General features: G+C 57.6%; 1 protein-coding gene across 1 annotated transcript in view; it reads left to right on the top strand.

The window, feature by feature from the left end:
• The window catches only part of NIBAN2 (niban apoptosis regulator 2), a 31,094-nt gene that overhangs the window by 8,130 nt on the left and 7,501 nt on the right, over positions 1-15,463 (top strand). Inside the window, exons 2-5 of the mRNA XM_082067658.1 lie at positions 7,192-7,322; positions 11,023-11,151; positions 11,270-11,375; positions 12,106-12,273. Coding sequence (XP_081923784.1) covers positions 7,192-7,322; positions 11,023-11,151; positions 11,270-11,375; positions 12,106-12,273 — 534 coding nt within the window. The remainder of the gene's footprint in view (positions 1-7,191; positions 7,323-11,022; positions 11,152-11,269; positions 11,376-12,105; positions 12,274-15,463) is intronic.

The following is a 15,463-nucleotide window of genomic DNA, read 5'->3' as shown; positions in this document are numbered from 1 at the left end:
CACCATGGGTGCTTCTGACTCATCCGGGGGCAGAGCCGAGCCTGGCAAAGGCAGGGCGAGAGAGGATCAACCGGTTCAGGCCTGGGCCCAGCTGGTTTCTCCTCTGAGGCTCCGCTGCCTCATCCCTTCCTGCTGCTCAGCCCCCGTCCTGCCCACCCTTCCCCGCAAAGGCGTGAGTCAGAGGCCAGCCGGCTGCTCGGCTCAGCCCCAGCCCAGCCCGTGCCTCCGAGCTGAAAATATTCCTATGAGTTTTGGGATGGTGCTGGAGCCAGGCAGTGATCCCCATCCTGCCGGGTCCCCTGGTGCTGAGCTATGTCCCAGGTGCCAGCATCAGAGGAAGGAGCAAAGAGCCGGGGCAGGCACTGGAAGCAGGCTGCTCCCGGATTGTTCCAGATAAGCTCAGTCTAAATCCCAATAGCACGCTGGAGCAGCAACACCCCGCGCTGATTTTGGGTGGGTTTCTGTGAAGGGTGCATTTGGGTGCAGGGAAGGAAACTGTCCCCAGTCTTTGTTTCCTCCCCACTCCAATTTGTTTTTCCCTGTTTCAGTCTTGCCTGGTCTGTATGAGGGAGGAAAATATGAAGGGATACTGGGTCAGCACCTGGATTTTGGTTTTATCAGGAACAAGCCCATCTTCAGCCCCTTTTCTGCCACGGTGTCCTCCCAGTTGGGGAGCTGGTTCCTGTCCCCTCCAGCCCCAGGATCGCCCTGAGAGCCTGTGCTGGAAACCCCCTCCCAGGGGGATGCTCAGGGGATGCTCAGCCAGGCTGAGTCAGGCCCATGTGAAGGAGTTTGTGTTTTCTGGGTGGAAATGAACTCATTCAAATTCTCAAAATCCTGAAGTGCCAGCTGGGGCTTAACCCCTCGAGTGCACCCGTTGTTGCTGCGAGATGCTGCTGCAGGGAGATGCAGCAACTCGCAGCTCTTCTGTATCCTCGCTGACAGTGGCACCTCTTGCACTGTCCATTCTGCGGGTTGTCACTGCGTTGCTGATGCTCAGCCTGCACAGAGCCATCACATGCCCTGTCACACTGCCTTTCCTAAAATCTCATAGGGATGAGCCTGCGCTAAGCCCCACTCAGCATTGTGTAGGGACGAGCCGGTGGGCAGGGTGGGTGACACAGCAGCGGGGCTGTGTGCCTGATGGGGACAGCTTGTGTCTGTGGGTAACTCCCAGCTCAGCAGCTCCAGTGGTGCTCAGGGCTCATAGGGTGCTGCTGGTTTGAAGTCTGGCTCAGCACCCCATCCATGTGTGCTGTGCACCCCATCCGTGTGTGCTGTGCACCCCATCCATGTGTGCTGTGCACCCCATCTATGTGTGCACCCTGTTCCTGCTGTGCTGTGCACCCTTGGTTGGGGATGCCCGGAGTCGTTGTCTGCATGTTGCCAGGATTTGGGGCACACAAGGCTGGCCAGGGGCAGCGAGGAACACCCCTGGGCACATTTAGACCAGGCAGCAGTGCAGGATTGCTGGAGCAGCCCCGCTGCGAGGGGTGATGGTGGCATTAACCTCCCCGCGGTGTCCTTGTCCCCATTTTCCCTTGCTGGGAAAAGCTGGAGCAGCCCGAGAATGGGATGCGAGGGATGTGGCATAGGCAGGGGGCCAGCGTGGGAAAGTCGGCGCTTGGGTGACATTCCAGGCGTCACATGCATGGTGGCACTGCCCGTCCTGCCCGGCTCCCATCCCACCAGCCTGGCACAGGCAGGATGCCGGTGGCTCCGCTACCCCCTCACACAGTGGGCATGGGAACCGGCAGCCTGGCGGCTGCTCCCTGTGACGCTGGGGACAGCCAAGGATGCCACAGGGTGTCCCCATGGGCAGTGCCCCCCCACCTTGCACCAGCACCCCTGCCTGCACCCCACAGCCAGTGGCTGGGTAAGGGGGGGCACTTTTGTTTTTCTTCTGCCCTCATCTGGGTGGAAATTGTCTTCTGTCCATTCCTGCCTCCCCGAGGTGTGGGCTGGTGGCACTGTGTGCCACCCATGGATGTCCCTGTCAGTGTCACTGGTTCGGGGCTGCTGAGAGCCTCCACTCTCCCCAGCAACCTGCCCCCGCTCGCTAATCATTTACTGGCTAAATTAGTGATTAACTCCTTCCCGCAGCCTTGGCAAGCTGGGCCAGGCCAGCACATGCTGCTCATGCGTCCCCTGCCAGTGGGATGTCCTACAGGCCATTGCCACCATGGCACAGGTGATCACCACTGTGACACAGAGGGACCTTCACTGGGGTAGAGGCATGGCCCCCCACGCATCTGCTTGTGCCATCAACCCCTTGCTGAGCCGGCAACGAGGGGACAAGGGACACCTGCATGGTGGCCGGGCGAACTGGGGGTTTCCTGCCGCCCCCCTGAGTCAGTCAGGCTGTCCCACGGCGGCCAGGGAAATGAGCCAGGAGAGGCTTTGTCATGAGTGCGGGGGCCACGGCTCAGCTGGCCCGGGGGCTCTGCTTCAATGAGATTTTTGTCCTTTATTTTCTTATTTTTTTTCTGGATCAGGGGGAAAATTCCCTGCCATGGTGAGGCATCCCTGCGGCATCCCGCAAGGGCTTGGGCACCCGCCTCCCAGCTGCTGCTCCCCCTCCCACTCGTCTCAGCTGCATAAACCCAGGGGGTCCTGGGGAGGGTTGGGATTTCAAAGGCACCCTCACCCCTCTGACTGTATTTAAACAGCAGCAGAGGGATGACACAGTCTCTGGAGGGTGTGGATGTGGGGCTTCGGGCTTGCAGAACGGGATGTGGGCTGAAGTGAGGTTGTGGATGACTCTTCCTGCATGGATTTGTCAGACGTGGCCTTCAGCCTCTCCTGGTGGGGGGGTATGCGTGTGTAGGAGTGTGCAAGGGCGTGTGTGGGCATGAGTGTGTGCATGGGGGTGTATGTGTAAGTGTGCATGGCGGGGTGTGTGTGTGCATGTATGTGCGTGTTTGCGCATGTTTGTGCATGGGGGTTTGTGGATACATGTGCTGCTTCAGGCACAAGCTGTTCATCTGCAGCACCCTGTCCTCGCTGTCCCTGTACCCCATGGGGTGCATTTGGGAGAACCCCGTCCCCTGGGTGCTCCCCCCTGGCCATGCACACTTGCAGCGATGCCACCCTGCTCAGGGCTTGGGGACCCGCTCCTGGCCCTTGAGGGGACACAAAAGTGGTGGCCATGCCCCAGGGGACAGCCCAAGGGACAGGAGGCAGCTCTGTGTCCCCAGAGGGGTGCTGGCTGTTTTGGGTGCAGAGGAGCAGTGCACCCTCCCCTACCTTTTCTGCTTATGCATTAACCCTTTGCTGCCCACTCAAGTTCCTGCTACATTAGAAACAACCTCAGCTGATCAGTCATCTTTGAAGGGATACAGGGGGATGCTCATCTGAAGAGCAGCTTTGCCGAGCATCCCCGACAGAGCCTGCCCAGTGCTGGGGGAACCCAAGCTGGTCTCCAGCTCTGGGGAACCACCTGTGCTGAGCCACGTTCCTGTCCCTGCTGGGCTCTGTCCCACCTGGGACGTGCTGTGATGCTGCAACAGCCCTGATCCTGCAGATACCTCCATAGGTCATGGATGCATTGAGAGGATGGAGAGCAGGAAGGGTAACGCTGTTGAATGGGGGCCGAGAAAACTTTGCAGCAAAACCTGTGCAAGATCTGACATCCCCACTGCCAGATCTGCTGACTCTGCCGGCCGTGGCCTGGACTATTTAAAGCATCACTCTCATTTTCACATGATTTTGAGGGTAACGAGGAAAATGAGCTCTGGCCATGCCTTCCTGCTGACGGGGCTCTCTGCAAGACAGAGGTGCCAGGATGGTGTTTCTGGAGCCCTGACCTCCCCACCGCGGTGATACAAACCACAGTCAGCAAATGCAGGCAGCTGGAGGGAAGAACACGGTCGGGCTGTATGTGCTGTGCTCCAGGAGATAAGGTCTCTGGGTGAGACCTGGAGCTCATTTCTTTTTCCCCTTGGCTTTGCTCTAAGAGGTGCTGGAACTGGCCCTGGTCATATGGAAGGTCAGGATAAGAGCTGGGTTCTGCCATGGGATGTGCATGAGTGGGGCTGGGGATGCTTCTGAGGGCAGGACGCAGGCAGCCGAGGCTGCTGGACCAGCTCGGGCAGCTTTTGGAGTCCTTCTGAGGGTGAGATCCACCTCCTGCCCTGCTTCAAAGGGACTGACACCAGACCAGGGCTGCTGTGGCCGGGCTCTGACCTCTCTACATGCAAAGGCTGCACATGCCTTTGGGGGTGCAAACCCCAACACTGGCAGCACCGGTTGGTCCAGGGGTTGTCACCTTCCCGGCCAGTCCATGCCATTGTGCACGGCTTTGTGACTGGTGATAGCTGCAGTGGCACGACCGGTTGAGGGGGTGGCAGGAGCAGGAGCTGCCTCTCCAGGCTGGTTTCGCCCAGACAAGCCTCAGGCTCCATGATCCTTGGGCGTCACCCAGGACAAGGACAAACCTGTGCTGCCTGTTCCATCCCACTGTCAGGGTGTCCTCGCAGTGGGGGTGCTGGGTGGGTGGGTGGCTGTGTGGGTCCCTGGGGATCTGGCAGGGATGTGACATAGCCAGACCATGCGAGACATGAGGAAGAAATTGTTGGCCCTGAGGGTGCTGAGAGCCTGGCCCAGGTAGCCAGAGAAGTGGTGGATGAACCATCCCTGGAGACATCCCAGGCCAGGCTGGACGGGGCTCTGAGCAACCTGAGCTGGTGAAGATGTCCCTGCTCATGGCAGGGGGGGCACTGGGGGAGCTTCAAAGGTCCCTTCAACCCAAACGGTTCCATGATTCTATGAGATACCCGGATATCTATGAGATAACTCTCCTTGCTCCCTGCATCCCCCCCAGCCCTGTGTCCAGCCTGACCTCAGGGGTTTGCCCAGCACTGGGGTGCCCAGCGCCCTTTTTTCTGCCCCTCTGTGTGCAGCTGCTGCAGACAGAGCCCCTTTATCTCTGCCTGCAGCCGCCACGTGTGTCTTAGTCATGGGGAGGGACGGCGGGAAAGATGGAGCCTGTGCCCAGAGGTGCTGGCACTGGGGCTCCTGCTGAGCCAGGTGGTGGTTGTGGTCACCCCTCTGCCACCACGGAGCTGGTGGCTTCCCCCCACCCTTGCCAGGAACCAGAGGGATGTCCTGGAGTCCGCGCTGTCCCCTGGCTGCTTGGGGACTGTCAGCTCTGCTTAGACTGTTCAAGACAATGAAAAACTAGCCAAGAAATATTAGTTTATAGCTTTTCTTCACGCTACAAATATTCTTAGAAAACTGTCATCAAATTGTACTATCTGGTATATTTGTACCATTTACAATATTGTTTTTATTTGCAGCATTTTATTAAATAGGAAAAATTAACCATGGGGTGGATTTTTTTTTCTCTTTTAGATTATATATTGATATAACAAATATATGCCAGCCCAGTGTCGCCAGCATCCCCTTTTCACCCCAGAGGGGCCTGCTGGGCCGGGGGAGCTTTAGTCACCTTGGATATTTGACTGCAAATCTTTTGTTTCAATGTTTGCAAGTCATCGACTTTTGCTTTTCCATTTACTTAAGCCCTCCTAATTGGCCCCGTTGTTAATCAGGCAAGAATGAGTGACTAAGCCGACTCACCCGCCCCGGGGACTGGGGGTTCTTTTTTTATTTCCCATGAGCTGAAAGGAAATGAAACCACAAAATGTCCATTTAAATCTCAGCTGTCAGCGTCACTGCCCAGCGCCCCGGCCAGGATCACACAGTTGTGCAGACAGGAGCTGCGGCGTGACTGCGAGCGAGCTCTTTTCCAGGAGAAAATGCCAAAATCGGGGGTGAGGAATTCTCTGCTGGGACGTGCAGGCGTCTCATTCCTCACTGAGAAAAAAAAGGTTGCCTAAATGCAAAGGGATTTTCAGCCTCGGCGTGGTGTTTGGCCCATCGCGGTGCCAGCATCTCCTCGGGGACGGGTTTCTCTGCCCCCAGCCGCCCTCCTCAGGCGGTGTTTTCCTCTGGAGCTGCTCAACCCACGGGGATTTGCAGCACCCTGGAGCAAGCTGCTGGGGTTTGGCTGCGATCGTGGGTCTGGGTCTGCCGCTGCGGGAGGTTTTGGCTCCCGCCGAGCTGTGCCGGGGCTGGCGCGAGGGTCTGTTTTGTCTGGGTCGATGCCCCCAGCATCGCGCTGGCTCCCGCTCTGGGGATGCCGAGCCAGCACCGTTCCTCCCCGCGCCCATCGCCTGCGCCCTGGCAGAGCCTGAGCCCTCAGAAATACTTGGAGGAGACTCAAATTCTTTCCTTTTCACAGGCTCTGGAGCAAAGTTGAGAGTGAAATTCAAAAGTTGAGGCTCCGTGTGCCAAAGGCAGCTCTGGGGGGAGTTGCGTTCCTGGATCTGGGATGCTTTGTGATGGGGTTATTGGTGTAGGAGGGATCTGGAGCTGGGGTGAGGGTAGAGTGGGTGCTGTATGGGGTGGGGTGTGTATGGGGCTGGGGTGCTGGCGATGGGGGTGATAGGGTGATGACCCCATTTCCCGGCTGTGGCTGTTGCCCCAGGAGGAGCAAGGCTTTCCTGGGGCTGGGAAAGCATCGTCCCTGCTGCTGGGGGGGTGGGTTTGCAATGCCCCCCTTTATCAAGGTGCTGCCAGGGAAGGGTTCTGCCTCAGGATGGAGCGGGACCTCCTCTGGTGTGGGGTGCAGGGGGGCACACGGCATCTCAGGCTCTCCCAGCACCTCGGGATCACCCCAGTCTGGAGGTCAGGGTCCTGGGGGGGTGACATGGGGAGCATGGTGGGGGCCAGGCTGTCCTTTCCCCTTCAAATCCTCCTGCTGAGGGGCCTGGAGCTGCCCAGCCATGCTGGAGGATGGTGCTAACGGGGGCACACCAGGGTTTGGGGGGAGCGATGCTTGGGGCTGAAGGGGGGGGAACTTCCCCCCAATCTCAGCCAGCCAAGGCGGTCAGAGGGGGGCTGGGGAGCCGCAAGGGGCACGGGAAGCCGTCAGCATCACCGGAATCAGCTTAATGTCAGGAATTTCCTGCCCGGGAGAGGAATCTATGGCATTAACGTGAAAGGCCAAAAAAAGATGGTGCTGACCCCAAATGAGTCCCTGGGCTGGACAGGGAGGTGGCCCCTGCACTCTGATGGGCAGGAGGGTGGGTGGGGGAAAGGTGTCCTTGCAGGATGTCGGGGGGGTCTGCAGCAAGAAGACCCCCAAATCCAGCTTGTGCCTGACGTGGCTCTGCTCTCCCCTTGCAGAGAGGACGGGGAAGGTGCTGGGGGAGTTTTGTCGGTGTTACAAGGAGCAGTATGGCGTAGCGCTCTTCAACAGCGTCCGCTATGAGATCGAAGGCAACGGGGGGCCACAGGCCCAGCTACTCCACCGCAAGGTAAGAGCCAGTGGGGAGCTCCATTCCCCTGCCCAGCAAGCACAGACTGGTGTCCCCCCCAAAGCCCGGGCACAAACCCTCTCCCTGTCCCACCCTGCAGGAGGAGGATGTCCCTGTGCCACTGGTCCAGCCCATCCCCGTGGCATCAGGCACCATTCGTGGGGCTCCCTGGGTTGGTTTTCTTTCCCAACCCATGCAACGAGCACACTCCACACCCATCAAGCAGGGGCATGGCTGGAGCCCCTGGGGGTGGCTGTGCTTGGTGACAGTGCTGACAGGAGCTCCTGGGACCCCCCTGTCCCGAGGGACACCCTGAGCAGGGTGTGCCGGGCTGTTGTCCTGCTCCTGGGTCCAAGCAAATGCCTGGGGAGGGGTAGGAAACCCCTGGCAGGTGTCTTTGTTCCCATGGGGGCAGAGGAGGTGGCTGTGAGTCTGATCTCCAGCAGTCATTTGTCTTCTGCCTGGCAAAGGGTCTCCAAGCATCCCCTCTTGTTGCTGGGGGTTCCAGCACCTGGGGATGGATCCTGCCCTCCTCTCCCACCTCCACAGGCAGATGCACATCAGCTGGGGCTTCTCAGCAGCACACAGGGTTTGGGGTCCCTCCCTGGCCAGGTTGATGGAGCCACTGTCCTGTGGGTGCTCCTTGAAAGCAGGAGGAGATGTGATTGCACGTGGGGATGGGCTTCTGCTTCTGTCTGGGCCTTAAAGGGTTGTTTTCTTAAGAAATCTTGAAATTGCATCCATGAGATTGGAGCTCTGGGTGCTCACAATGGTTGTCTCGCTGGCTCACCCACAAAAGTGTCACCTGGCCATGCCCCATCTCCTTGGGAAGCTTCTGGGTGTGTGGAGCAAAATAAAGGTGTGGAGGTTCCCAGGCAGGATCCGGGAGCCTGGTGTCCTGGGCAAGGCATCCCTTGGGTTCCTTGCAATTTGGCAGATGCCTTCAGCCCCCCCTCAGGGTGTACCTCCCTCCCAAGGTTGGTTGCTTCATTTAAAAGCTCCATCAAGCAGCCCTGGAATGTCTGGGGAACGGCGGCAAGGCAGGGAGGTCAGGGACGCCCTGCAAGCCTTTGGAAACACCAGCGTATAAATGGGACATTCCTCTTGTCCCATCTGCTGCCCGTCTTCTGCTGGGGTCCTCACGTTGTCACTGGAATGTACGGGGGCTCCAAACACCCTGGGACCTGCATGTCTGTGGGGTGGCTCTGCAAGGAGCTGGGGAGAGCATCTCCTCCAGCTGGGCTTTGCACTCCCCAAATATGCCCAAAAAGTCAAGAAGATGCAGGGAAGTGTTCTCCCAGGCCTCGAGTAGGTCTAGCTGGGATCTAACATTTGTTTTATTTATTTTATTTATTTCATACCTTTTTTTTCTTGCCATCTCTGTGGGGACATGGTGCTCAGAGGTGATACCAGGGGCTGGTGGCCCTCCTGGGTGGAGGGGACCAGCTGCGCTGGGGTCCACAGTGTGCCTTGGTCACCTGAAATGGCAGCAAGAAGCAGCAGCAATGAGAGCAAGGAATAAATGTTTCCACTTTTGGCTTCTTCAGCAGCACCCCTGAAAACTGTCCCCAAGCATTGTCTCTTCTCATAACAGCCTCTCCTGACTGAGCCCCAGAGCCAATGTACCCAGACTTTCCCCACCTGGCTCCCCCTCCCCGCAGCAGGGATGCAGGCAGTGCCATCCCCAACCTGCCCAGCCTGGCAATTTGGCACATACCTGCCTGTCCCAAATATTTGCCGGGGTTGGGTGGTGCTGCCTCGGTGCCTCCCCCGGGCAAGGAGGGTGTGCAAGGAAGGGACGGACACTCTGTGATGCTCATGGCCACGAGCAGCCATTCCCCATCCAAGCATCCCCTGGACCTACATCAGGGCTCAGCCTGGATTTTATGTCATTAGCAGACAGTCCATAGGGCTTCATGTGCCTTGGGCAGCACTTTTGAAACTCATTTATATGGAATGATTTCTCCTTGGATGAGCCACCCCAGTGAGATGCTGATGGGGACTCCCAGAACTGGCACCACCTTTCTGTCCCTATCCTGGGTGGTGGCCTCGGAGTTGAGGGTCTCATCGCTCCCGCTGTCCCCCAGCCCCACAGGGCTTTGTGCTTCTTCTCCCCCTTCCCAGGGCTTTGGAAAGCAGGAGAGAGCAGCGAGGTGCTGTCAGCCTGTTTGCTGAGCCAAGCTGCTCTCAGACCTCCCTGCAAGTCAAGGGTGTGCGGGGGCTGGGAGGAGGCAATGGGGTGTCTGTGAACCAGGAGATGCAGAGAGGGAAAGGTTGTGCTGCTGGGTGCATGGTGGGACCCATGGCCTGGCTGGTCCCCCTTGATGGCCACCATGGTGGATGGTGGGTGGCCACGGCAGGAGAGGCGGCTGCTGCACGATCCCTCCCTCACGAGAGCTCTCGGCTCTTGTTTATGTTCCTGGGATCATAAAAATTCTTGGGACAAATTCTTGGCTTGCTCAGCCAGCCTGTGTTTGGAATGGTGTAAAGGCTGCCGGCATGTGGGCCAAAAGGGGCTGGCGACGGGCTGCTCATCACAGGAGGTGCTCAGGAACACGGGATGTCCTCAGCCTGTTTCTGTTGTTGGTCCTCCGTGAAGCCCAGAGCATTCGAGCATCGTCTGGTGCTGAGCTCTGTGGGGTGGATTTTTGCAATTCCTCTTCCGCGTCCCATTGGGAGCCCATGCAAAGGTTCCTGCCATTTGCAGCTTGCCTCTGACCTGCACTTCGGCAGGATCTTCTGGCTGATGGCCACTACTGAGGAGCACCAGGAATGGTGCTGCCTACCCCAGGCTGGGGAAATGGCAGTAGTTGAATCATAGAACCATAAAATTATTTTCATTTTGGTTGGAAGACACGCTCAAGATCATCAAGTCCAACCATTAACCCACCCCTGGCACTGCCCCATGTCCCTGAGAACCTCATCTCTGTCTGTCCAACCCTCCAGGGATGGTGACTCCAGCGCTTCCCTGGGCAGCCTGTTCCAATGCCCCACAGCCCTTTGGGGAAGAAATTGTTCCCCACATCCAAACTCAACCTCCCCTGGTGCAACTCGAGGCCATTTCCTCTGCTCCTGGCGCTTGTTCCTGGGGAGCAGAGCCCGACCGCCCCTGGCTCCAAGTTCCTTTCAGGCAGTTCAGAGATCAGAAGGTCTCCCCTCAGCTCCTGTTCTCCAGCTGAATGCCCCAGGTCCCTCAGCCGCTCCCATCACACTTGTGCTCCAGCCCCTCACCAGCTCCGTTCCCTTCTCTGAGTGCTAAGGTTGGGAATCGCTGATGGAAGCTCTGCCCTGAACTGCCGCTTGGCCAAGCGAGCTCAGGTCACTCAGCAGAGCTTGGTGCGTCATCTCCCAGGAAGGAGATGACATGGACAAAGGTGTGACCACCATCATGGTGACCATGTGCAACTTAGCTGCTGTATGAACAGCCACTCTGGGGTTTTCTAGGGCTGCGCATGTGGAACCCCCAGGTTGTCACACAGACACACCTATTGAGGCATCTAAATTTGCAATGCTATAGGAGATGATCAAGTGGTGAACACAGAGACACTCAGCATAGCCCTAATGCAGAAAACCCCACCCGAACCACCACCAATGGACCTTGCTGAGCTCCCCATGCCAGGCTGTGACCCTAGGATGAAGGGATACCCAGCTGGGAACCCCACCACCCATGTGCCACCCACCATGTGTCTCCTGCCCACAGGTCCCACTGGAGGACCACGTCATCTACTCTGGCAACCTCTTCCAGTACGTCGAGGAGAACAAGAAGTGGAGGAACCGCTTCTGCGTGGTCCCGCACAACTACGGCTTGGTCCTTTATGAGAACAAACTGGTGAGGGACATCACCCTGTCACCCATCTCCAGTGGGGACAGCTCCAGAGGGGGACACCCCATCACTGCAGTGGTGTGGCCGTGCTCCCTGTTATCCGTGACCATCTTTTTCTGCTCAGGCCTATGAGCGGGACCTACCGCCCCGCGTGCTGGTCAACAGCGCTGGCTACAAGATCCTCACCTCCGTGGAGCGGTACCTGGAGCTGGTGAACAGCAGCCTGCCCGGTGAGTGTTCTGGTGGTTGCGGGGCAAGGAGGGATGCTCACAGTCCCCTGCCACCCCTATGCTGCTGGGCATCTCTCAGGACCTTTGGGAAGGGGTGGTTTGGGGGTGTGGACATCCCTGTAGACCTTCAGGAACGGATGGTTTTGGGGTGCAGGGCTGTAAGGAAGGAGAACAGCCCCATCCCCTCCACAAGGTGTAGGAAGCTGTGTGAGGTTTCTGCTGCTTGATTCCTGCCACAGACAACAGGAAAGGAAGGAAAACGTGTCTGCGGCTCCATGAGAGATGCCCTGAGCTGCTGCCACCTCCCTGTTCTGGGGATTGCTGAGTGAAGGCAGCAGCTCCAACTTTTCCATCCAGACCCCCAGGAGGACCAGCCATCACCCCGCTCATTGTCATAGAATCACAGAACAGTTTGTGTTGAAGGGACCTTCCCAGCTCCCCCAGTGCCCCCCCTGCCATGAGCAGGGACATCTTCACCAGCTCAGGCTGCTCAGAGCCCCGTCCAGCCTGGCCTGGGATGTCTCCAGGGATGGTTCAGCCACCACCTCTCTGGGTACCTGGGCCAGGCTCTCACCACCCTCAGGGACAACAATTTCTTCCTCATGTCCAGCCTGAATCTCCCCTCTTTTAGTTTAAAATCATCGCCCCTTGTCCTGTTGCAACAGGCCCTGCTGAAAAGTCTGTCCTCTTACCCCATTCCCTCCTCAACGCATCCTTCCCCCCTCCACAGGTGTGACACCCAAATCGGGCCAATCTCCCATCCTGAAGTGCCCCACAGATTTCCCCCTCATCCTCTGGCACCCCTATGCCCGGCACTATTACTTCTGCGTGATGACGGGCAAGGAGCAGGAGAAGTGGCGGGCGGTTTTCCAGGACTGTGTCCGGCACTGCAATAACGGTGAGTGATGCTGAGGGGAAGCAGGGAGGCTCCAGGGTGGGGAGAGCATCATGCTCCTGCTCCAGAGGGGTGGCTGGGTTGGGTTTGGGGCCTAAGGAGATGATTTGGGGTTCAAGAGGAAGAAATGACTTGGAGTTGTTGAGCATCACAGAATCATTTTGATTGGAAGACACACTCAAGATCATCAAGTCCAACCATAACCCACTCCTGGCACTAACTCATGTCCTGAGGACCTCATGTCCGTCTGTCCAACCCTCCAGGGATGGTGACTCCAGCACTGCCCTGGGCAGCCTGTTCCAATGCCCCACAGCCCTTTGGGGAAGAAATTGTTCCCCAGATCCAACCTCAACCTCCCCTGGCACAACTTGAGGCCGTTTCCTCTGCTCCTGGCGCTTGTTCCTGGGGAGCAGAGCCCGACCCCCCCTGGCTCCAAGCTCCTTTCAGGCAGTTCAGAGATCAGAAGGTCTCCCCTCAGCTCCTGTTCTCCAGCTGAACCCCCCAGGTCCCTCAGCCGCTCCCATCACACTTGTGCTCCAGCCCCTCACCAGCTCCATTCCCTTCTCTGAACTCACCCCAGCACCTCTTTCTTGTCGTGAAAGGCCCAGAAGTGAACCCAAGATTTGAGATCATTAAGCATCTCATCCTCTCCCTGAGCAAGGGGGCTGTGGGGGCCTCCAGACAACCAGTGCATCCCTGTGCCCAGCTTCATCCCATACAGAACACGACGCCAACTCCAGGGCAGGCAGCATTTGCAGGAACCAGCATGTAGCCTGGCTCGAGAGTCACCCTGGTGCCTATTTTCCACCCTGAGGTAGAAAATATTTGGTAATTAAAGTCATCAAACCTGCAAGCCCCACTGTCCCGCTCCCCACCCACTGGCACCGCCCGGGCTCGGTGCGGGAGGACCCGGGGGTGCGGGGCTGCGGCAGGACCTGCCTCCCGTGTCAGCGATACTCTGGCAGGAAAACACGATTTTCCTGTTCAGCTGGGGCCCGTGTGCTCCTGGGCTGAGCCCCAGGTCCCAGCAGTGCCACAAATGGCGAGAAGATTCCTGGGGAAGGAGGTGCCAGCACTGAAACCAGCTCAAAATCGGGTCTTTTAGTGGGCAAAGGGTGATGCTGTCTATTTTTTTAGTGCTTCTTTCACTGCATGTAGCCCCAATTTTGCCAGAGCTGCTGGTTAGGGAGCAGAGGAACGGAGCTATATCCCGAGCCCGGGTTTTGGTGACGGTTTCCATCCTCCCATGTTAGATTTAATCTGAGAACTTTGCTCTTTCCCTTCCTTTTGGTGCTCCTCGCTACCAAACACATCCATGCAGTGTTGGTGAGCCCGGGGTATCCAAGCTCATCAGGATGAGCATGTCCTGAAGGAGCTTGGGCTCCTTTAGGGGTGCAATGACCCCCCTGCCCCTCGTCGCCCTGGCATGCTGCTGCACCATCATTGCCACGCATGGTTCAGCACCCAGGGACCCCCCTGCTCGTTGGCTGGACCCACAAAACCGGGGCACTGCGAGCAAAACCAGCTCCTGATAAAAGAGGAATTGACTTCTCATACTAACAACAAGCCAGCGTATTTATCTTTAGTGTCCCCCACCCGGGTGCTGCTGCAGGAGAAAGGAGAGATATGACCCTGCTGCCAGCCAGGGCTGTGCTATTGCCTCCCCTCCTCCCTCTCCTCCTCCTCCTCACATGTGATAAAAAACCCTCCCAGGGTGGGCAGCGGCCCCAGGACAGTCTGTGCTGGTGGGTTTCTGCATTTCTGCAGCCTGGGTTTCTCTGTGAGATAGTTCTTTCACCCCCCCGAGCTCCATTTCTGCCCCTCGCTGCTCCTGCAAGCTCCAGGATACTGTTTCAAATCCCATGAAAGCTCTTTTGTTGTTGTCAAGCAATTGTAACTTTTTTTTTTTTTTTTCCCCAAATTAGAGGCTCTGTCTCTGCCTCCGGTTGTGATTAGTGTGGGAATTTTCACCTCCCTTTCTCAGACTGTGTTTTTGTAACACCAGCTCTTTTATAAGGACCGGGGAGGGACGTGCAACATCGTTCCTCACGCAGGAGGTGTCCAGCCTGGTTTCCCTGGACCCTGGGTGCCCTTGGCTGCTCCAAGATGGTCTCTTTGCCCAATATGGTGACACATGGGGCTAGAGCAGTGCCCACCCCACTGACTTTTGTCCTTTATTTCAGGCAGGCTGTTGTTTTGGGCAAAAAGCGTTTTCAAACACCCATTTCTTCTTCAGCACTGTTCCCTCAGCGAGAGGAGATGATCCTGTGCTGTGAACAGGGCGGATTTTGCAAAGGTCAAGGTGTAGCATCACTCTCCAGTGTTGGGGACACAGTCACCCCGGGAGCCTTTCCAGGACAGGGTCCAGGCTTGGGTGGTTGCTTCCCATCCCCAACAAAGGCGAGCTCATATCAGTGCTTAATTAGCCTCACATTAATGCAGCCAATTCATGAAATTTGCCCTGTGAGGTGGCACGGTGGCTTTGTGCAGCCAACCCTGTCTGGGTGTCCCTGGGGTGCTGCTCAGCCAGGGACAAGTGACTCTGGTGGGTCTGATCCCGGTCGCTTTCTGTGGGGTGAATCCTGGGTGGTTTGAAGGATGAGGATTGGCTGTAGCGGCTCTGGCAGGGGACAGAAGCCCATATCAGGTTGTCCCACCTGGGAGGTGACACTGAGCTCCATGGACGGAGAAGCACTGGTCCCTGGAAGCACAACCCTGGTCCAGCTCCCCCTGAGCACTGAGAAAGGGCCAGATTTGACTTTCTCAGCGTTTTTTTTCCCCTCCTGTATATTAAGCTGCCCCTTAGGAAAAGCTGCTTAGGCTTGGAGTTAAATGTAATCAACTTAGAAAAATCTGTGTGTTGGAAAAGAGCTGCTCACCACCCCAGGAGGGGAGAAGCCACCTCTGGCTGCGGCTCCCCAGGATACTGGCTTGCTGGGGGGTCTGGGGACATGCCACGACCCTCTGCTGTCATCGCTGTGCCAGGGGACCCTTTGCCACAGGGCGGGTCCCATCCCACCTCCCTCCTGGCAGAGTTCCAGGAGGGAGATTGGGGGTTTTGGGGCAGTTCACCCCCAGGAGTGTTCCTCTCCAACTGGCAGGCGCCTCTGCAGCCTGGAACAAGGCAGAGACATGTGTGGGACATATGCCAGCAGCGTCCCACTGTCCCCATCTTCTCCTCCCTGCAGCACGT

The sequence above is a fragment of the Streptopelia decaocto genome (assembly GCF_964273445.1).
Source record: "Streptopelia decaocto genome assembly, chromosome: 17".
NCBI lineage: Eukaryota > Metazoa > Chordata > Aves > Columbiformes > Columbidae > Streptopelia > Streptopelia decaocto.
This window is presented reverse-complemented; position numbering and strand designations above follow the sequence as displayed.